This window comes from Lynx rufus, unplaced genomic scaffold (assembly GCF_022079265.1).
Source record: "Lynx rufus isolate CCGP_SWC_20201006 ecotype Redwood Valley unplaced genomic scaffold, mLynRuf1.p SCAF_17, whole genome shotgun sequence".
Classification (NCBI taxonomy): Eukaryota; Metazoa; Chordata; class Mammalia; order Carnivora; family Felidae; genus Lynx; species Lynx rufus.
In genome coordinates, this window is record NW_025814831.1 from 33,571,163 (window position 1) to 33,595,234 (window position 24,072).

At 39.8% G+C, this 24,072-nt stretch overlaps 1 protein-coding gene across 4 annotated transcripts in view; it reads left to right on the forward strand.

Moving 5' to 3' along the window:
* DCAF5 (DDB1 and CUL4 associated factor 5) overlaps window positions 1–24,072 on the forward strand; it is a 104,687-nt gene that overhangs the window by 55,591 nt on the left and 25,024 nt on the right. For all 4 annotated transcript variants that reach the window (XM_047079444.1, XM_047079443.1, XM_047079445.1 and 1 more), the window contains exons 6-7: window positions 2,286–2,499; window positions 21,855–21,921. In XM_047079444.1, the coding sequence (XP_046935400.1) occupies window positions 2,286–2,499; window positions 21,855–21,921 (281 nt within the window). The remainder of the gene's footprint in view (window positions 1–2,285; window positions 2,500–21,854; window positions 21,922–24,072) is intronic.

Sequence of the window (24,072 nt, forward strand, 5' to 3'; positions counted from 1 at the left end):
TCTAGTGAGAACACTGCTTTTGGGAGACATAAGACTTACTGGCGCTATTTGGTGTAGACGGTTTTTGTGATCAGGCCAGGTTGGCAGCTATCTTTGCATGTGGTTTCAGGGGCTCCTTTTCCCATGGGGTATCTCTTTTCCTGTCCCCCTAATCTTCCCCATCATTGTCATGCCAAAGAAAAAACAAAATGTGTTTTCTTCATTCAATATTAAATCTATTCTGGTAGCATATAGCTCTTCAAGTTTTCACTTGGTAAACTGCCATTTTTTTTTCCCCTAAAAATGTTTCAGATAAATCTGCCAGGCTCTAATTTAGGCCTCTTGAGGCCCTTTCCAGCTCTGTGATTCCCTAGAATTTATAAACTTTTTCCCCCTAAAACTACTAGGATTATTTTCTTTCCAGGACAACAAAGTCTGTGTGAGGCAAAACAAGTTAGTAGGTTTGATGTTACATGAATTTCTGCACCTCCCCCAATGTATATACTTAACTTCACTTTCCTACCAGTAATTTAGTACTCCAAGAATTGAACCCAAAATACAAAAGAGACGTTGGTTATGATGTGGTCAGTGAACAGTCCATCCCTTCATAATAAAATAGCCTAGCCAGTCAAGGATACTAACTACTGAAAAGATAAAAGCACACACACATATACACACCCTTTTTTATTTAGTACTGTATAATTGTTAATGTTCATGGCCATCCTAGTTCACTGTAAAATTGAAAGTATCTTCTGAATCATCAAAAGAAATTAATTGGAACCATACTGTGTGACTTTTTTTTAATGTTAGGAATATTATGAGACTACAGAACGATATTAGGTGAACCAGAACATATCACTCTCCGTTGTGAAGCTATATAAATGTATTAATCAAAGTAAATATACACTCGTTGGGAACTGCAATGGAAAACAAGTCATCTTGGTTTTCTAATTGTTATATTACTTACTCTACATTTAAATTAAAATTTTTTGTTTAAGGGCAACTGGGTGGCTCAGTCGGTTGAGTGTCCGACTTGATTTTGGCTCAGGTCATGATCCCAGGGTTGTGGGATCCAGCCCCACATTGGGCTCCACCCTGAACATGGAGCCTGCTTAGGATTCTCTCTCTCTCCCTCTGCCCACCTCCCCTGCTCATGCTTCCTCTCTCTCTCTAAAATAAAAAATAAAATAAAATAAAAAAATAAATAATTTGTTTAGGGGCACCTAGGTGGGTCAGTTGGTTAAGTGTCTGACTCTTGATTTCCATTCAGGTCGTGAACTTGCAGTTTGTGAAATCAAGCCCCGCTTCGGGCTCTGTGCTGACAGCTCGGAGCCTGGAGCCTCCTTCAGATTCTGTGTCTCCCTCTCTCTCTGCCAGTAACCCACTTGTGTTCTGTCTCTGTCTCTCTCAAAAATAAATAAACATTAAAAAAATTAAAAATTGGTTTAGTATTAAACAGATGAACATAAGGGAAGGGAAGCAAAAAGAACATAAAAACGGGGGGGGGACAAAACATTAGAGACTTAAATATAAAGAACAAACAGAAGGTTGCTGGAGGGGTTGTAGGAGGGGGGATGGGCTAAATGGGTATGGGGCATTAAGGAATCTACTCCTGAAACTTTGTTGCATTATATGCTAACTAACTTGGATGTAAATTAAATAATAAATAAATTTTTAAAAACTTGTTTAGTATTTAGTCTCTAGTTATGCCATATAGAATATAAAAATTTTCTGTGAACAGATTAAAAATTCAAAAATAACTGTTTAATAAAATGATTATTACTTATTGAAAAAATATCCAGCATAAATAGTAAAGTATCTGTTTTTCTGCTGATGTGCTCTGTATTTCTAATACAAGGATAAATATGTCCCTTAAATGTCATCCATGATTAGCCAGTTAGAGTGGACACGACTCACCTCGCAGGGACTTAGTGAGTATCATCTATCTGATTACGTAGTTAGCTCAGGCAAATGAAATAACTAATCATTTTAATATGTCTGTTCTCTCATGATGCTTTGTTACTTATTTCCTGTAAATTTATTGGTAATTCACCTTTTGGAGATTGAAAAGAGGAAACGACAGGTTAAATAACTTGGTTTGATGAAATCAAGGAGCCATTCTTATCCCATCGTTACCTTCTAGCCCACTGCATAGAAATAACCTTTCTTATACATCTGCCAAAATTCAGATGTATAAGCCTGACAGGAGATTCTGGACATATTTTGGGAAGAAGTAAATGTGGTACATTTTGCAGAGTCTTGTCCCACCTACTTCATGGCCAACCCCTATGCTTTCTGCCTTTCAGTTCTCTCCTGCGCTATGGTGGCAACCTGTCCCTCCAGAGTGCCATGAGTGTGCGGTTCAACAGCAACGGGACCCAGCTCCTGGCCCTGAGGCGTCGCCTGCCCCCTGTGCTCTATGACATCCATTCCCGCCTGCCTGTGTTCCAGTTTGACAATCAGGGTTACTTCAACTCTTGCACCATGAAAAGTTGCTGCTTTGCAGGGGATCGTGACCAGGTAGGTGCCCTCTGTCTCCTGTGTCTCACGTTCATGCTTTCTTCTCAGACTGCTTTTTCTGTTCTTTATTTCTCTTTAGCATCATGTCAGGTAGAGACAATTGAGGCAAAACAGTGTCTGGGGACATTCTAGCACAGTAGTGAGTTTCTCCATCGGAGCTGCCGCCAGTGGGTAATACGAGGTACACACCATGAACCAAGACTGGCCACAATATATTTCTGAGCAACCTAGCTTTGCCAGGTTTGTGAACAGATTTTAAGATTCTGAGACTGTGTCATTTCAAAAAAAAAGGAGGGAGTCCATGGAAAATTAGCCAAAAAAAGAGAGACTGCCAAAAAAAGAGACTTTTTTGTGTATGTGTCAATAAAACACAATGATGAATGAAACACCCTAAGTACCATCCAAGAGACATTTATCCTGAATGGCCCCTTGGGATGGCATCTTTTTCTTGGATAAGATGGGCTGAGCAGGTTTGTTTGAGAGGAAGCCAGATGCTGACTCTTTTTCTTTTTATTGCCAGCATCACAACTGGGAAGGAGAACCCAAGCTGTGTTTCCAGCCTTTTCACAGTCTCACGGGGAATTGAGACACTGATGTTGACTTAGAGCTGGCAGTCTAAAAACATGCTTGACATTCTTGCACCTGTCTGTGTTGGCCATAGAAGTTCTGAAGTGAGTGTCAGTGAGTGCACCAGTTGGACTGGTCTCAGTAATCAAGCCGAGTAAAAACAAATATGGAGGCATTGGTCAAATAAACAAGTAGATTTTTTTTTTCTTCTAAGACACAACAGATCTTATGCTACTTCCCATCTAGATTGGAAAAATAGAGTTCTTAGTCTCTTGCTAATGCTTAGTGTTCTCTTTGGGTTCATCAACCATGTAAAATTTTGACATATACTTCTCACGTGCTGTACTCACCTCTTTAGAGTTGACATAAAAGAAACCGTTCTTGGGGAACTTGTGAATACTCTGCCTTTTTTTTTTTTTTTTTTTTTTTTGAGAGGGAGAGGGAGTGTGGAGCACAGAGGATCCAAGGTGAACTCTGTGCTGACAGCACTGAGCCCAGTGGCAGGGCTCAAACACATGAACTGTGAGATCATGACCTGAGCCATAGTCAGACACTTAACTAATTGAGCCACTCAGGTGCCCCCGAGTACCTTGCTTTTAGAAGGCAGAAGCTAAGATTTTTCTTCCTAGACTGAAGTTGCTACATGCTCCCCAACATCATAGCTTAAGGACTAGTATAGGTAGTAGGAGCACAATAAATCCTTGTTGAATTGAATTGAATATTAAAGAACCTGAAAGTATCTTTTAAGTTGTCTACACTAGGGATGTCCCTTTTATAAATAGGGAATATATATCTAAATTCAGAATTTATATTGAAGGCAATCTTAGGGCCTACTTAGCTGTGACACACTGGAAACCACTAGGTGTCCTCAGTTATATAAACGAATGACTTACTTTCTACATGCTATTTGTTTCTTAGGTGGGAAGAAGCAGTTTCCAGACATGATCAGACTCACAACAGAACAGATCATTGTCTGCTCTTTAGATTGGTTGATTTAGTTTCATTTAGCTGTGGAAATGACAACTAAACCCCTCCCTCTCTTCCTTCCTTTCTTCCTCCTTGCCTTTCTTCCTTGCTTTTAAGTTGATTTTCCATCTTTGTCCATCTCTTATGTGTGTGATCCTTATTTCAATGATCAATAAAAAGCAGGCACTAAATGTAATGGTTTATTATGCTTTATTACCAGAAACACAGAGGCTGAGGGAAAGGTGAAGAGGTAAAGGAGAATAGATGTTGTTTTCTTTTAGCTCCTATATTAGCAGCCAGAACCTGTCTGCGTGGAGCCCTTAAAAGACCCAGAACATAGGCCTCGAGCCAATATATAGAACACCCAGACCATGGTTTCTTGACCTCTGCACTATCGACATTTTGGTTGAGTAATTCTTTGTTTTGTGGGGCTCTACTGTGCATTATAGGATACTTAGTAGCATCCCTGGTCTGTCCCCACTAGATGCCGGTAATATCTCCCCCAGCCATCCCCCAGACAACCAAAAATGTCCAGACGTTGCCAAATGTCCTCTGGGAAAAAAAATTGCCCCAACTGAGAACCTCTGACCTAGATTATAATTACCCATTTTGCCCAGACACACTGGGACAGGTATTGCCGTAGGCAGAACCAGAGAAGGTATTTTGTGATTTTCCTGGTTATGTACATTAACAAGATGTAGTTGTTGTTTTTTTAATTTTTTATTAGATTTATTTATTTTTGAGAGACAGAGTGAGACAGAATGTGAGCATGGGAGGGGCAGAGACAGAAGGAGACACAGAATCTTAAAGCAGGCTCCAGGCTCTGAGCAGGCATTCAGTACAGAGCCTGATGCCGGGCTCGGACCCATGAACCATGAGATCATGACCTGAACCAAAGTTGGACATTTAACTGACTGAACCACCCAGGCACCCCAAAATGTAGTTGTTTTTACCTTTAAGTTTATATATAATGATAGAAACATTGAATGGCTTTGATTTTTTTCTGTTCAGATTTGACTAATTTATTATGTGTAATTTAAAAAAAATACTCATTTAAGTAATCTCTGCACCCAACGTTGGACTTAGACTCACGACCCCAAGATCAAGAGTCGCATGCTCTTGTGACTGAGCTAGCCAGGCACCCCTTATGTATGAATTTTTATCCTGTGGGGAAAAGTTTATGTGTACTGTATCCTCTCTGACAATCTAGATGCTTTTTGATTGGGATATGTGGTTTTCTGTGAAGGAGGATGTGAAGTCATTGACTCTAACTTTGGATCCATTTCAGAGGTAAAGTCTTTCAAGTCTGCTCATAGTCCCCATATAGATTATCAGAAGTATGTAACCTAGGGAATAGGAAGTATAGAGATTTATGTTAGACTATTTTGTTCACTCCTTGGAGACAAAGAAATGAAATGTGGCTAATTCATCATTGTCTTGTCTCCAGTACACGAAAGCAGTGAGAGCACAATAAATATTTGTTGAAGCAAATCTTGAATACTTTGGTCAATGTGTGGTTTTAGCTTTTGGTGGGCCTAAGGCTTCCCTAATTGTAAAGCAGAATTGATAAGTACCATTTTTCCTGCTTAACTTCCAGGGGCTTTATGAGGATGAATTAAATAATAGATTTTCAGTGAGGCTAATCTACTAAGCTTATACTTTCTAAGTGCTACACAGGAGGCCAAACTTACGGTCTCATTGCTGGAACATGTCTCTCAGAGGTGATTTATAAGCTCTGACTTTCCACACTCAGAACTAAAGCAGCAGCTGCTACAGTTATGGTATGATCCACAGAATTGACATGTATATTCTTTGACTAGTCCAGACAGGATCTTTTTTTGCTGCTTTCAAATTCCAAAGCCTATCCTTTCCTTATATTGGTCTTTATATTTGGTCTGTTCTTGTATACTTCGAGAACGCCCACAGCTGGAAGCTCTGTGCTCTGGAACTCTTCATTTAGTCATAGACTGGGTAACCATCCCAGAGAGGAATCTGAGAATTTCCATAATAGGAATGAACACGGTCAAGAAAGTGATCTATCCATCTGAGACAGTCTTCTGGCTTTTAATTACGGTGAGATTAGTCTTTCCACACAGATACTGTGCCAAAGAGCCTATACTTTTTTTTAAGACCATCATAGGTTCACTAGGTAATTCTTTAGCCTCAAAATGAGATTAACATCTCAAGAAATTAGACTCAGGGAACAGCGTGTGAAATAGGCTGAGACTACTTTGTGTCTCCCCTATGCATATTGCCACCATTGTAGATGAATTCTAATTACAGAGCTTTAGAGATCATTTTGTATAGACCCTCTTCTTACAGATGAAAGAACTGAGGCTCAGAGAGGTTGGGTACATAAGTCAAGACATATATATATGTGTGTAGCTGAGCCAGGACTAGAACCTAGATTTTTGAGTTCTCTTTTTAATATTTTATTTTTAATATTTTTATTATTTATTTAATATTTTAATATTTTATTTTAAAATAATCTCCAGACCCAATGTTGGGCTCGAACTCACAACTCCAAGGTCAGGAGTTACATTACAGCCCTCTTCATTATACAAAAAAGTTACAACTTGATGCCAGCAGAAGCAAGGCAAGCAGCAAAAATGAGTGAATTGGGTTAGAAGTAATCAGTAGGGGGTGGTGGCAAGTGTGGCCAACTAGAGAGCCCACCCCTTCTAAATATAAATGAATATAAATGAATCCCATCCAGGGGTGCCTGGGTGGCTCAGTCGGTTAAGCGTCCAACTTTGGCTCAGGTCATGATCTCATAGTTCGTGGGTTCGAGCCCCACATTGGGCTCTGTGCTGACAGATCAGAGCCTGGAGCCTGCTTCTGATTCTGTTTCCTTCTCTTTCTGCTCTTCCCCCACTTGTGCTCTGTTTCTCTCTCTCTCAAAAAATGAATAAATGTTAAAAAAAATTTAAAAAAAATGAATCCTATCTAAATGAAGCTTTGACTTAGCTTCAGCCTATTGTTTCCATGAGGGCCTCTGGGTTTTTTTCAAAGGAAGCCAGAAATTAAGATTTTTAATGTGAAATCTCCTGATTTTTAGATGTTGTAACAAACTGCTACCTTATTGTATGGATAAAATAAATCTGTATACCATGCCTATTCTGCCTTAGAGCCACCAGTTTAAAACCTTTGTGCTTCAGCAGGATGTTTTTCCCTAAGTTTAGTTTCTTGGTCTGTCACTAATTCATAGGTGAGTGGAGGCAATTCCTTTTTGCTATCTCCTACTGAGCCCTTCCTAACTGCATACCCCCTCCCCCCTCTTTAAAATTAAAAAAAAAAAAAAAAACCCAGGTATTTATTGAGCATCTACTGTGTGCCAGATGCTGTAGTAGACACGTGACTGACTGCCCATAATAACCTCTTTGATGTTTTCATTTTAGGGCCCTACATACAATCTCTCTTCTCTACTTTTGGCCAACAATACATAATTTATTTCTAGTATAATTTTTTAATTCAAGTTTTATGACTTCTGTCATCAGATAAGGTGACATAAGTGACATCAGATTGGCTGGGCATCAACAAAAGCAATTAGGCTGGATATGGCCTTGAACTTTTTTTTTTTAAACCAGCCCACCTTCTAGTCAGTCACCACTAGTCTTAAGGTGTAGTGAGGAATCTTGCAGTAAAACAGCACTCCTTCCTCTGGAGGCTGCCTGAACCCAAGGGCTCTCCTCCTCGCTATCACGATCATGCTTGGATTTTTTTTTTTTTTTTCCTTTTCTCCCTAAAGCCTGACTGGGTGCATTCTGTCTCCCAAGCTTCACACTCCCCTCGGCATACTCAGTGAGCCAATCTCTTAACAGTGTTAGAAAAGAGGACCAATTTTCCACCTGCTAGCTCTTCTGGCACACGCTCCTAAGACAGCACCAGGCTTTTGTTCCCTTTCTTTCACAATTCCTTAAATGGTTCTTGCCCTACATTGTGAAAGTCCAGCAGAGCTCAGGCTTCTGGGAAGTAAGTCTTTCAGCCTAACAGGTGTATGTGGCCTGGAAATGGACAGTGTGGCAATTTATTTTTATTTATTTTTATTTTTTGAGAGAGAGAGTACAAGCGAGGGAGGGGCAGTGGGAGAGGGAAGGACAGAATCTTAAACAGGCTTCACTCAGCATACAGCCCGACATGGGGCTTGATCCCACGACCCTGGAATCATGACCTGAGCTGAAATCAAGAGTCGGACATTCAGCGGACTGAGCCACCTAGGTGCCCCCAGGGTGGTAATTTTTTAAGTCTTCTTTTGCTTTGGTCTTATCTAATGCCTCGCCTAATAGTTCCTACCTCTTACTGAAAATGGGAGAGGGAAGGAAAGGGAAAGTATGATAAAGTTTTCTTAAAAGGGTTGAGCTTGGATTATCTGAGCACTGGGATCACTTACACAGGTCTTTCTTTTTAAGTTGCTAGATGGCAAAGCCCCCAAAATCATGAGAATGATATCCTAACTCATCCCCTGGAGAAAAGAGCTGACTTGTGCCTTGGGAGTCCAACAAAATGGCCTTGAATGCATTGCTTGGCCTCAGACATTACATCATCACTAAACCTTTCTGTGCTGACATTATATGGGTACGGTATAGGTGTGGGAGTTCACCAGTAAGTGTGCTCCAGGCCAGTGAAGCACTCTATAGAGTTATAACTTTGCTCTTTTTATAACTCTGTGCAGCCCTGATTAAGCTTCCTGGAGGCATGGCATGCCATATATTCTCCTTTATCTGAAATAAAGGCATACTCTTGGTTTCCATCCTTTGGCTTGCTTTGTGACTTGAGGCTCATATTTTCTTTTCCTTGTCTTTCTTTTATATCTTAAGTGTTTTTAGCCCTTTAGCTTCTGAAGCACTTTCATTTCATGTTGAATCCTCCCAGTGACAGGCTTCACCCCCATGAGAAGCTGAGGCCTAGAGTGTTTGAAACAGCAGATGTAATCGGTCACAGAACCAGAACTAGACTGGTTCTTTTTTTGTTCTTTTTTTTTAAGTTTATTGATTTATTTTTGAGAGAAAGAGAGCAGGGGAGGGGCAGAGGGAGAGAGAGAGAGAATCCCAAGCAGGCTCTGCACTGTCAGGGTGGAGCCCAATGCAAGGCTTGAACCACAAACTGTGAGATCATGACCTGAGCTGAAACGAAGTGTCAGATGCTTAACTGCCTGAGCCACTCAGGGGCCCCAGGACTAGACTGGCTCTTGCTGTGATTGCACTCTCTTCCTCGTAGACATGCAGCCCCCTGGGCTCTACAAAGCAAGTGTTGGTAGTGTCTTCCATGGGTAATGAGAAAGTGGAATTCTTTGTATATATTATTTAGAAGACTTTATTTTATAAAAAAAAGATATCATGAAAATAACTTGTTTATTAAATCAGTCATTTATAACTCTTTTGGAATCCTAAACCTCTTTAAATATCTAAAAGCTATGAATACTTATTTCAGGAAAATGTACATATGCACATCATTTTGCATAGAAAATTAGACTTTGTGGAATTCCTGAAACCTGGAGGTTCTAAGGTGTTAGCAATCCTGGAATAAGATTTTAGCCATGGATTAGGTCATCTTTTAGTCCATTTACTGATGCAGTTTTAGAGCTTAGAAAGCTTAAAAGATTTTGGAGTACATGCAGGCCTGTTAATATGGTCTGGTTTGTAATTGTTCATCTAAGAAGGAATACTAGGTGTGCTGATTTCTTAAGAACAGTTCTTAAGTATATGGAGAACAACAGAGGGTTACTGGAAGGGTTTTGGGAGGGGGATGGGCTAAATGGGTAAGGGGCATTAAGGAATCTACTCCTGAAATCATTGTTGCACTGTGTGCTAACTAACTTGGATGTAAATTAAAAACATAAATTAAATTAAAAAAAAAACAGTTCTTAAGAGATTGATGTGATCTGGTGACACAACATGACAGTTCTCCTTTATTTTTTTTTTTTTAATGTTTATCTTTGAGAGAGAGAGGGAGTGAGCATGAGCAGGGGAGGGGCACAGAGAGGGGGAGACAGAGGATCCGAAGCACAGCTCTGTGCTGTGCTCAAATTCACTAACTGCGAGATCATTACCTGAGCTGACACTTAACTGATTGAGCCACCCTGGTGCCCCTAAAGAAATTCTTTAAAAATGTACTTTATTTTTTATTTTAGAGAGAGAGGGAGCACAAGAGGGGGAGGAGGGCAGAGGGAGAGAGAGAATCCCAAGCAGACTCCACACTCAGCATGGAGCCCGAAGTGGGGCTCAATCCCACAACCCTGGGATCATGACCTGAGCCAAATTCAGACACTCAACTGACTAAGCCACTTAGGTACCCCAAAGTTCTCCTTTAATGTAGTTCCTGGCTCAGAGACTGGGCTCTATTAAGAAATTCCTGGTAGGGAACAGTATAACTTTTCCTGTTCTACCTGCCCCATCCTCCTTCAAGATTTTACTTCCAGTACTTTTGCCTCTTTTTGGGGTGTCTTCAAACTTTGGACAAAAAAGTGACATTTCTTCCTCTGAATAGTTGGAGACCCTTGCTTGAATGGAATGTAAATACTCATATGCAGACTGAAATGAATGATGCCATCTCTCCACTTTCCAGACCCCACAGACAAAAACTGAGGCCCACAGAGGAGAGATTAGTTGCTGAAGGCCATTGGGTTGATTGCCCAGGTTTCCAAAAGACTTTTGCCAAATAAAAATTCTAAGTAATGCAGGCTACTTTGTTACAAGCAGCTGTTGGAGATTTAGAGCATTTTTAAATTTCTTCCCTACTGATTATTTGACTATTATTGGCTGTCTTTATGGAATGTTTCTTTACTAATAGAATTTTTCCTACTTAGAACCCATAAAGGTTAGTTATTTTAATAAACCAAAGAATTCCAGGAGCCTAATGGAGCCAAAATGGCAAATGGTCCAAAGAAGCAAGAATCATGTAACTTTACATGCAAAAAATAGTGGTAATATGGGGCGCCTGGGTGGCCCAGTCGGTTAAGCATCCGATTTCTACTCAGGTCATAATCTCACGGTTTGTGGGTTCGAGCCCAAGTCAGGCTCTGTATTGACGGCTTGCAGTCAGGAGCCTGCTTCTGATTCTTTGTCTCCCTCTTTCTCTGTCCCTCCCCAGCTCACGCTCTGTCTCTCTCTCTCAAAAATAAACAAACATTAAAAAAAGATATATTCCAATTCAACAATGAAATTTTTAAAAAATAGTGGTAATCTTACGAGTATGTCTATTTGTATTCTTTTTTTTTTTTTTAATTTTTGTTTTTAATGTTTATTTATTTTTGAGAGAGATAGAGACAGAATGCAAGTGGGTTAGGGGCAGAGAGAGAGGGAGGCACAGAATCCAAAGCAGGCTCCAGGCTCTGAGCTGTCAGCACAGAGCCCAACGCAGGGCTCGAACCCACGAGCTGTGAGATCATAACCTGAGCTGAAGTTGGACGCTCAACCGACTGAGCCACCCAGGTGCCCCGATATATTTGTATTCTTTTGTGGGAGCCAATGGAATTCTATTTCTTCTACCATAAATCAGATAAACCTATGACTTTGACCATTTCCAAAGCAAAATTTCCCTGATTGCTTTTTTAAAGGGAACTTTATTTTTTTAATTTTTTAAAATGTTTTTTTATTTTTGAGAGAGTGAGAGACCGTGTGAGTGGGGGAGGGGGAGAGGGAGAGGGAGACAGGGGATCCCAAGCTGGTTCTGTGCTGAAAGCAGAGAGAGTCCCACGGGGGGAGGGGGGGGGCTTGAACCCATGAGCTGTGAGATCATGACCTGAGCTGAAGTTGGATGCTTAACCACTGAGCCACCCAGGTGCCCCTCCCTGATTGCTTTGGATGACATTTGTGGCAGGTACTGAGTATAAATGATATGAGTATTATATACCAATGGCAAGCCTTTTTCTGGAAATAGTCTTCTAGAGAGCACATCACAAAATTGGTCAATCGCATTTTTGTCCCTTTCTGACAAAAGGGCAGGAAGAAGTAAGAGTTTGTTTGATTTAAAGAGTAGTCTCCCCACTGTTACTAATCTAGGCTAGAAAGCCATCTGGTTTTTCTATCCTAGTCAATACAGTTAATTAGACAGACATGCCATTTGTTGGAGTCTAATTAATCAATTACTATGGAAGGAGCCTTGGAAAACTATGTAAGTTGATCAGTACTCAATGAACAGTAATTGATCGATGTTCCCTTCTTTATCAACAGATGTTGAGGAATATCAAATGTTGTGCAAATATACAGGCACACACTTAGATATATATACACTTAGAGAGAAATTGAGCAGAAAGATTTCTTTTAGCAAAAGGCCTGTTAAGACATTTATTGGGTTATTCTTGGAGCATATCAGGTGATGGCCTATCCGTCCTGCCATCTAGAATTTCTTTTTAATGTGGATTTGGGGTGGGAAGAAGGGGGCAGTTTTTATTTATATCTATGTTTCTAAACCCAACGAGACCTTAGACTATTGATAGTAGGGAGTTATCTATGATGTGTTTAAATACAGGTGTTAGGGAGAGAAAAATAGTTGCTTTGCTTGAAGATGGCTAATAAATTTGCAGTTTTGTTTTGTTTTTTTCCAAGAAGCTTCTATTTAATAAGCAGTTTTGCTGTGGCAGGCCAAGCCAGGTTTAGATCCCTCTTTGAATCTTCGGGTTATTAAAAATTTCTTACAACTTGGGTGACTCTACAAAGGTGGTCTCTATATTTAGAGGCATGGGTTTCTCTTGGTATTGAGCTAGCAAAATGCCTTTGCAAATAGAAAAAGGTCTTTCTCAGAGCTTGTGTAACTTGAGAATACTAGGAAATGAAAGGGGCAGGAATTCCTGGAGGGGATGCTGGGCATTGCGGCAGCCTACCAGGGTAGGGTGCTGGTGAATGGCTGTTTTCTGGGTTCATAGATTGACAAGGATATGTAGGCAAATGAGACAGTGACAGAGTTCCGAATGCAGTAATCTTTTTTTCTTGTTGATGGTGGTGGCTCCTTCTTGAAATCTATTGAGAAGAACAGTTGTTGTATCCCTCTGCTTGAACAGGTTAATAGCTCCATACTGATACTGGGTTAGAGAAAATGCACTGGCCTCAGGTTAACTCTATTTAGAACTAGGCTACTTCAAGATCAGTAAACAGGCTGTCCTCTTGGACTACACAACAAATGAACAGTGAGATGGGTCAGAGTGTGGCTAACCCTTAAACTTTGTGGCCAGCTGGGAAGGGTTATGGAGGATGTGGATCCGTAATTTGTGTAATTTATGCTCGTTTTTGTATTGGTATCACCCATCTTACAAATTAAAATTAAGTACTTCTCCCATTCTCTGATCCGAAGAAACCTGTGTGTCTCCCACCTCCCCCTGCCTGCCAACCCCAGTCTAGAGCATTTTGGGAAATGGGGCTTTAATTGCCTAGACTATCTAAAATATTTTTTCTCCTTCTTTGAAGCCCTGCCCTATTCATCTCAGTTAGGATATAGAGCAAAAGACCCATATGAAGTGAGTTTTTAATTTGTCATTTACCCCTCACTGTTTGGAGTAAAGTCAAAGAAAAGACCTAAGAGGAGGTAATGAATTCTTCATATTCATATCCTCCCTTGGCCACACACTTAATAGCACCTTATTTAGTTTTTGCTTTTCTAAAACTGAATAGTAATCTTTATGTTTTCTCATGGTGGTGTTTTAAATGTGAATTTTGCTTGTGAAGTCCTCCATTACAAAAGGGAATAAAAATGTTAAACGTAGGAATTTGGGCAACCATTTTTTCCCCATGATGTTTCTTATCTATTTTATTTATTTTTTAATTTTTATTTCTTTCTTTCTTTTTTTTTTAAAGTTAATTTCTGACAGAGAGAGAGACAGAGCATGAATGGGGGAGGGGCAGAGAGAGAGGGAGACACAAAATTGGAAATAGGCTCCAGGCTCTGAGCTGTCAGCACAGAGCCGGACGCGGGGCTCGAACTCACAGACCGCGAGATCATGACCTGAGCTGAAGTCAGACGCTCAACCGACTGAGCCACCCAGGCGCCCCAATTTCTTTAAATGTTTATTTATTTTTGAGAGAGAAAGAGACAGAGTGTGAGCAGGGGAGGGCAGAGAGAGAGGGAGACACAGAATCTGAAGCAGGTTCCAGGCTCCAGGCTGTTAGCACAAAGCCCGACGTGGGGTCAAACTCACAAACCATGAGATCATGACCCAAGCTGAAGTCAGACGCTTAACCGACTGAGCCACCCAGGTGCCCCTATAGCTTATCTTTTTTTAAGGGGTTATGTGCTGCTGAACCTTTCTGTTATCTAGGCCAGAAGCCTTTATTGCAGGTCAGCTTCAGATTCAACACCAGAATCCCTGGGTAAGAATGGCAGATACTATTTGAAATTAGATATCAAGGTAAAAAGGAAAAGAGAGAGAGAGAGAAACCTGTACCTTCAGTTTCACCACTTGAGGTGATGTTCAATTTTCTGGTTAATTCAAATAATTATTATGTTTCTACGTTTGGGTATAAATTGTAAACTTTGGGTTTTTTGGTACTGATTGGTGTTGATACTATTTGGTCTTTGCTTTCTTGCTCGTTTTTCCTTGCACCCCACAACAAATATTTAAATATTTGTGGGAGAAAGCCAATCAAGACCTACAGTGCCCATTTGTCCTCTTAAGGACTGTCTATTAACAGGGCCTTAGTTGGAGGCTCCAGTCCGACTCCAGGAGGAGGTGGGCCCTTCCAACACAGCCTTAGAAGAGGGGAACGTTTCCAACTTCCCTGATGATGTTAAACGTATCTCTGCACTCAGCCCACTTGAAATAATCTTGTATTCCTGCAAGGCTTTAAAAAAAAAAGAAGAAGAAGAAGAGCTCTTTTGGCTACCATATGTTTTAAATTAGTTCAGAACTCCATCCCCTCTCCTGGAGTACTCTTCTCCCGATACTCCTATAACTTGCTCTCTCACTTCCTTCAGAGCTCTGCTTAAAATGCCATGTTATCAGAGAGGCCTTCTGTGACCACTGTATATAAAACAGAAATAACAAACTCCCAGTACTCCCTCCCTATATGTCCTAACCTCCTGTTTAATCTTTCTTTTTTTTTAATAACTTGATTTTTATTTATTAAAAAAAATTTTTTTTAAACTTTTTACTTACTTTTGAGAGACAGAGCATGAGCAGGGGAGGGGAAGAGAGAGAGGGAGACAGAATCTGAAGCAGGCTCCAGGCTCTGAGTTGTCAGCACAGAGCCCAACATGGGGCTTGAACCCACAAACTGTGAGATGACCTGAGCTGGAGTCGGTGCCACCCAGGCACCCCTAATTTTTCTTTATAACACCACCATCAGATACATACATACATATGTGAATATATATGTATATATATTTTTAATATATTCTTATCTTTTTTTTCCTCTACCCATTGTCCTCTCACATGCATATAATTTTTTCTGTCCCCATCCAATAAAATGTAAGCTTCATGAGGGCAGGGACAGCATCTTTTTTGACCAATTCTGTATTTCTTTCCTTGGAACAGTGCCCAACACATAGTAGACATTGGGTAAATATTTGTTTAATGAATAAAGGATGAACTCATTTTTATTTCAGTCTCCCACAGTCAGCAGTATCCCAGGCAGCCAATTTTTAATGCTGGAAGGGGCCCAGCAGACAACCATGAAATGCCATAAATGAATTCCAGGGCAGTTTTGTGATTCCAGTGTGTGAACACTTAAACGGTCTGACTAGACGGCAGTGGGTCAAGACCCCCGCCTTGGAAATCATCCCAAGCTGTTCCCTTGTGATGGTTCCAAGAGGAAGAGAGGGTCAGGAGTTGCCCTTATCCCTGAGGGGAAGCCTGTACATTGTATGCATTTTCTACATATTTTAGGAGCTGTCATATTAAATCCAAGAGGCCTTAACTCTGTGGGAGTTTTCTTCCTTCTAAGGCAGTCTTCTGAGTCAGCATTCTGTCTGGGAGTCCCTTTTACCTGGTCATGACTTTCCCTGCTGAATAGCTGAACAAATAGGCAAGCACTGATCCTTCACTATGAAATAGTAAACCTCGGATAAGCCTGGCCTTGTCTCACTTTTTTTTCACCTTTTCTTAATATTTGTTGCTTGTTTAGTTTGAGAAAGGTTGGGAGGGGGGGGCAAGGGAGCAGGAAGTCTATAAAGTCTTATAGCCTCTTTTAAACATAGAGCATGAAATGAGATGTTGAGTAATAAATAAGTTTCATGCCATATATATATGTATGTACATGCACACACACAAATAATTAGTGGACAGTTCTTTTATGTTCTGTCTCCGCATGTGTCTAATTTTGTGTTCCAGTTTTAGGTGCACATAATTTATTTGGAAATGTAGGAAATAGTAGAGGAATGGAGAAGGAAGATAGGGAAAGGACGAGTGGTTTAGCAAGCCAGCTACAACTGTGGGCAGTTGGAGTTCGATCCTGAGGGGAGAGTGTATTGAACATATATTTCAGAGTTATTTCACCTGGGAACAAGGAAGCTGGAATATTGATACACCAACTCCCATCCGTCATTGGTTGAGTGCTGCTTCTGAGAAGTGTTCATTCACCAGAACAGCCTGCAGCCTCCTAGGCTTTGGCTTAGATAACCAGTTGGAGATCAGGTAGAGTACATGCAGCAATAAGGCCTGAGGGATATGAGCAGGGCATCAAGGATCGAGCTATGCCATACTTCCTGTTACTGCTGAAACAGCACCCATTACTTTACCTTTGCTCCTTCCTTTCACCTTTTCACATCTTTACCCAAGGCCAGCTCAGTGCTCAAATCTATCTTGCTTTGCCTCTTGTGAATCACCAGTCCTCTTATTTCTCATAATGGCACCTAGTGATTTCTACTTCATGGAATGGTAGTCATGTACCTACATGTATGTTTTCTACCTCATTTAAGCTCCTTGGGAACCCAGGTATTACCTTACATATCTTTGTAAGCCCCAGAGTATCTGGCACAGAAATGCTTCGTTAGTATGTAATCAATGAATCTTTACCTCTAACTAGTAGGTGGTTTTGCAAACAGGCTTGAGAGGAAAGCCCTTGGGCTACTGAATTCCCGCTTCCTAATTTTAACAAGGAAAATGTTATAAACTACAGGGAGTTAGTTACTGGATCAATCCTAAAGTCAGGACAACAAGGATTCACTTTTTTCTTGTTTTAAGGAAACTTTTTAAAAGTGTATACTTTAGTAGCATTAAGTATATTCACATCATTGTGTAACCATCTCCACCATCCATCTCCAGAAGTTTTTTATCTTCCCAAACTGAAATTCCATACCCATTTAACAGCAGCTCCCCACTCCTCCTTCCCTCCAGTCTGTCTCAATGAATCCGACTACCCTGGGCACCTCATAAGTGGAATCATACAGTATTTATGTTTTTGTGATTGGCTTATTTCACTTAGCAAGTTCAAGATTCATCCATGTTACAGCACAAGTCAGAATTTCCTTCCTTTTTGAGATTGAATAATGTTCCATTGTATGTATTAACCACATTTTTTATACATTGATGGACACTTGGGTTGCTCCCACCTCTTGGCTAATGTGATAATGCTGCTGTGAACACAGGTGTACAAATATCTCTTAGAGATCCTTTTTTGAATTCTTTGGATATTTTCCCAGAAGTGGAATTGCTGGATTGTGTAGTAATTTTAATCATGTTTGAATTTTTTGAGGAACTACTTGCTGTTTTTATTTTATTTTATTTTTTTAATTTACATCCAAATTCATTAGCATATAGTGCAACAATGATTTCAGGAGTAGATTCCCTATAATGCCCCTACCCGTTTAGCCCATTCCCCCCTCCCACAACCACTCCAGTAACCCTCTGTTCTCCATATTTAAGAGTCTCTTATGTTTTGTCCCCCTCCCTGTTTTTATATTATTTTTGCTTCCCTTCCCTTATGTTCATCTGTTCTGTGTCTTAAAGTCCTCATATGAGTGAAGTCATATGATATTTGTCTTTCTCTGACTAATTTTGCTTAGCTATTTTTTTTTATATTAGCTATCCTAATGAGTGTAAGGTAGTATCTTATTTGGTTTCAATATGCATTTTCCCTAATGATTAGTGATGTTGAGTATCTTTTCATGTGTTTATTGGCCATTTGTATATGACTATTATATATTTTTTTCTTTTGGAGAAATGTCTATTCAAGTCCTTTGCCCATTTTTAAAATCAAGTGGTTTTTTGATGTTGTTAAGGAAACTTTTTAATTGAAGTCTTATAAGATTAGTCTTTGAGTGTCCTTGTCTTGAGCATATTTCTGTAATGACTTGTCAAGTAACCATGAGCCAGCAGCTTAGGGACTTTTAGCTCTGATCTGATTTCTACCATTCCTTCCAGAGTATTAATAGAATCTTAGAATTAAATGAGCTTCAGAGAGTGTCTTAGTCTGTTATGGCTGCTATAAGAAAACAGCACAGACTGGGTGGCTTATAAAAGACAGGAATTTCTTTCTCACAGTTCTGGAAGCTCAAAGTCCAAGATCAGGGTCCAAGACCAGCAAGGGTTCTGGTGAAGTCCCTCTTCTGGGTTGCAGACTGTGGACTTCTCTGTGTGTCCTCACATAGTGGAAGGCAGCTTGAGACATATGTTGGGTCTCTATTAAGAGTGCTAATTCTGTTCACGAAGGGTCTACCCTCATGATCTAATCACTTCCCAAAATCCCCACCTCCTGATACCATTACATTGGGCATTAGGATTTCAACATGTGAATTTGGTGGGGGAACATTAACATTCAGACAATAACAGAGAGCAACCAGATGAGGAAACTGGACCCATTTCTTTTTCCACTGTGCCCTGGGCTACATGACCTAGCCCCTGTGGGTAGCATTTGTTTTATCTTTAAACATGCCTTTCTTTGCCTCCTTTCTCATATTCCTACAAGTATTTTGAAGACTGCTGAATTGATTTTTAATTATTGTAAAGTATTTACATTAGGCATGAGGTTGTGTGTAATTTGAACTTAACAGTTTTTGGAATTGTTCACACTGTCATTTTTAAGTAAGAAGTTTTCTTTAGAAAACTATAGGCCTTTCTTTTTCTGGGGAGATAAGGAGATGAGACCAAAAGGCAAGAAGTAATGCTGACTTCAACTTAAAGTAATATACTTTTGTTCATCTTTGCAAGTAAATGAGCAGTCAGATTTGCTGACTTGTTCCTGTTAGGCAATGTTAGACAATGCTTTTATAAGTCCTAATTAGAATCAATCTGATTCAGTGTCCTATCTGAGATGGAGTAATTTGGAGCTGCCACATAAAAGGGGATTGCTTATGCCCCTGGCACTAATTCATGGCTGGGTTGGCAATGGCTTCCTGTTCAAAGATGTCAGTTGACAGCAGGGAGGTTTAGGATGCTTACCATTGCAAAAAAAGATCTCTGGGAAGCTCCTAAATTTTTTTCTGCATTAAAAGGTTTTTGTTTTTTTTTTTAAATTCTGATAAAAATACATATAACATAGCAATCACTATGGAAATTATATGGAGGCTCTTTGAAAAATTAAAAATAGAATTACCATATGATACAGTAATTCCACTACTTAGTGTTTGCTCAAGGAAAATGAAAAGATATATGCACCCCTATGTTTATTGCAGCAATATTTACAATAGCCAAGCTATGGAAGCAACCCAAGTATACATTGATAGATGAATAGATTAAGAAAGTATGTGTGTGTGTATGCGTGTGTGTGTGTGTGTGTGTGTGTGTGTGTAATGGAATATTAGTCATAAAAAAGAATGAGATCTTGCCACTTGCAACAATGTGGATAGTCTTAAAGGGTATTATGTTAAGTGAAATAAGTCAGAGGCAAATACCATATGATTTCACTTATATGTGTAATATAAAAACAAAAATAAAAACCAGAAACAGACCCATAAATACAGAAAACAAACTGGTGGTTTCCAGGGAGAGGCACAAACTTCCAGTTTTAAAATAAGTTAAAGGGTGCCTGGGTGGCTCAGGCATCAGGTTAGGCGTCTGACTTCAGCTCAGGTCATGATCTCGCAGTTTGTGGGTTCAAGCCTCATGTCAGGCTCTGTGCTGACAGCTTGCTCAGAGCCTGTCTGCTCCGGATTCTCTCTCCCTTTCTCTCTGTCCTTCCCCCACACACACTCTGTCTCTGTATCTCTCAAAAATAAATAAACATTAAAAAAATAATTTAAAAAAATAAGTTCAGTCATGGAGATGAAAAGTATGGCATGGGGAGTATAGTCAATAATATTTTGATGGCATATGCTGACAGATGGTAACTACACTTATCATGGTGAGCATTGAGTAATGTGTAGAATTGTCAAGTCACTATGTTGTACACCTGAAACTAATATAACATTGTATGTCAACTATGCTTCATAACAAAAATTTTAAATATATATATATATATATATACACACATATACATACATACACACACACATATGCACATAACATAAAACTTTCCATTGTAATCACTTTTAAGTGTGCAATTCTGTGGCATTAACTACATTCACATTGGTGTGTAACCATCACCACTGTCCATTTCTAGAACTTGTTCATTCCAAACTGAAACTGCATACCCGTTTAACAGTAGCTCCCCATTCCTCCCTTCCCCCCCATTCCTTGGCAACTACCATTCTACATTCTGTCTCTATGACTTTGACTACTCTAGGTACCTCATAAGTTGAACTATACAATATTTGTCTTTTTGTATCTGGCTTATTTCACTTAGCATAATGCCTTCAAGATTCATCCATGTTGTAGCATGTATCAGGATTTTCTTTTCAAGGCTGAATAATAGTCCGTTGAATGTATATACCACATTTTATTCATCCATTCATCCATTGATGGACATTTATATCTTTTCCACATTTTGACTATCATAAACATTCTTCTGTGAACATTGGTGTACAGATAGCTCAGGTTCCTGCTTTCAGTTCTTTGATATATACCTAGGAGTGGAACTGCTAAGTCATATGGCAGTTCTATGATTAACTTTTTCAGGAACCTCCATATGGTGTTCCATAGTGGCTGCACCATTTATTCCCACTAGCAGTGCATAGGTTTTCAATTTCACCACATCCTTGCCCAACACTTGTTTTCTGGGGGGTTTTGGTAATAGCCATCCCAGTGACTGTGAAGTGGTATCTCACTGTGGTTTTGCTTTTCATTTCCCTAATGATTAGTGATGCTGAGCATCTTTTCATGTGCTTCTTAGGCATTTATATGTTTTCTTTGAAGAAATGTCTGTTCCAGTCCTTTGCCCATTTTTGAATTAGGTTGTTTGGTTGTGGCTGAATTTTATCCAATGAGTCTTTTAATTGGCAAATACTTTTTTTTAAATCTTTATTTATCTTTGAGAAAGAGAGCTAACGAGCAGGGGAGGAACAGAGAGGGAGACACAGAATCTGAAGCAGGCTCCAGGCTCTGAGCTGTCAGCACAGCTGACCTGACGCAGGGCACGAACCTATGAACAGGAAGTTCATGACCTGAGCCGAAGTTGGATGCTTAACTGGCTGAGCCACCCAGGTGCCCCTTATTGGCAGACACTTTAAAGAGGGTATTTGTTGCATGATGCCTTATGAATATATGCCCATTTGTCTTATTTATGTAAAAAAAATCTCACTTGGGCACCTGGGTGGCTCAGTCGGTTGAGCATCCAACTCTTGATCTCAGTTCAGGTCATAATCTCATGGTTTGTGATACCGAGCCCCACATTATCATGGAGCTGCTTGGGATTCTCTCTCTTCCTCTCTCTCTCTGCATCTCCCCGGCTCCTACCCTCTCTCTCTCAAAATAAATAAATAAACTTAAAAAATAAAGTAAAAAGAATCTTTGTACACATAGGTAGATAGATGTATATCAATATATAAATAATAAATATATATATTTTTTATCCCAACAGTATATCCTTTCAGGCTCTGATGACTTTAACCTGTATATGTGGAGAATTCCTGCAGATCCAGAAGCAGGTGAGTATATCCTTAGTATGAACCTACTTAGTGTTGGCTCTACTGACCTTTGGCATGCTGTACCCTGAAAGGACTGATCTGTAGCAATAGAGGATGATATTTCTCTTTTAAGAGAATAAGCTTATCAGAAAAGCAACCAAAGGAAACTAGCATAAAAATTAGAAGCCAGATTTCACTCTAACCTTCATACAGATCCTTACTGACATAGTGATGCTCAGATTTTTTTCCTCCTAAGAACTTTTCTTTAGACTTCATAGATTTCCATTATGTCCATTTTCACACCTGTAATATTTTTATCTTTTACATGCTTTTTCTTTATTATCCATCTGCACATTCCTGTTTGTTATGTACAAAGAGTTGTTAGGGCCTCTTCCTTTCCTTTGGCCTCCCTGGTGATGTCAAGTAAAGGGAAACTTTCTTTGTTGATGGATAGGCTCACTCCCTGGATTTGGCTGACCCCAGATATCAAAGAAATTAGGAAGAAATATTTCTGCATTTTCTCTAGATGTATTCTGAAAAACACCTGCAGCTTTCCATAAATTTGGATCTAGGCCATCTGTGCTTTCAAACAGCATGGATTGTTCTTCATTCTTGATAATAGTGTCCTCGGCTCAGTTGAGTCTTACACTGGTTGCTTCCTACTGGTAGGAAAATGTCTATTTTTTATTCTCAAGGACAGCTCAATATAGCCATCTGCTCCAGTGATACATGGCATCAAACTGGAAAATGGCCATTAGGAAAGTAATAGGAGACTAAGCCAAGTGTAGTACATAAAATTTGTCTAGTGCTCAGAGTTTAGGGAAGTTGTTGGCTTGCCCATTACTAAATTAACAATATTGTTACCAAATATCTGCCTTTCAAAACTTGTTGAAGCCTACTTTTGATGTAACTATCCTGTTACTGTGGTCTGGTTACTAAACAAGTTGCAAAAGGCCTTTTTTCCCTTCTGGAATTTGGAAAGCATGAGGGAAGCAGCTTACCTGTGAAGCACGACCAGATGGAACAGCAGCAGTCTATCTGAACCAAAGCGGTATTCTAGCTCTAGAGGTAGTTCTGTAGTAGGTCTCCTACCCCCCCTAATCTTCTAGATTGATTAGCTGAGAAATAATCTTTGGGCTTAATTTTATCTTTTACCTGATCTAAAAAAGCTCTTAATTATTAAGTCAATGTGACTTTTAAAATAGAAAGTGGACAACCCCCTTCCTGTGGTACTGTTCTCTGGAATCTTTTTCATGTTTGTATAAAGAGAGAACAGAGAAGATTTAGCAATGGTAGTCTAGGTTTTTTTCCTCTCCTAGCTAATTTTTGTACTGATTTAGGGTATGGGCCACAATTAGGCTGACTTTTGTTTTTTTAGAGGGAGAGAGAGAGAGAGTGTGTGAGCACACACGAGTAGGGGAGAGGCAGAAGGAGCAAGAGAGAATCCTAAGCAGGCTTTCACTTGGCGTGGAGTCTGATGTAGGGCTCAATCCCACGGTTCTGGGATCATGACTTGATCCAAAATCAAGAGTCGGACACTCAACTGACCAAGCCACCCAGGCACCCCAAGCTGACTTTTTAAGTATAGATACCTATGCAGTCTTGGAGTTGGCAGGGACCTGATAGCTGATTTAGGATTCCAATATTAAAACCAGGATATGGATACCTAGACTTCCCAAGTATTTTTATAGGCACAGCTGCTTTAAAAGAATTCAGTTCTAAATTCTCAAATTCCATGTGTATTCTTTTGTAAAATCAGTATTCCTAAGAAAGTACCCATTCTCCTTCCCCACTTCCCCCTTTCCCTTCTACTTTAGAAAACAAAACAAAACACCCAGAAAACCTTTCAGAAATTTACTCCATAAATTTCTGACCATTTGAACCCTAGAACATTGTGCATTGCTGTGAGGTATATAAACCTCCAAGTTGCAAAAATATATTAGGCTGAAATTGGGGGGGGGTGTAGATAATGTGGCAATATTATTTCAAGGAAGAAAAAAGAATAATGTAAATTTTCTATTAAAAAAGGACTTATGGGACACCTGGGTGGCTCAGTCGGGTAAGCGTCCAACTTCGGCTCAGGTCATGATCTCTCATTTCGTGAATTGGAGCCCTGCATCAGGCTCTCTGCTGTCAGAGCCCACTTCGGATCATCTGTACCCCCAACCTCCC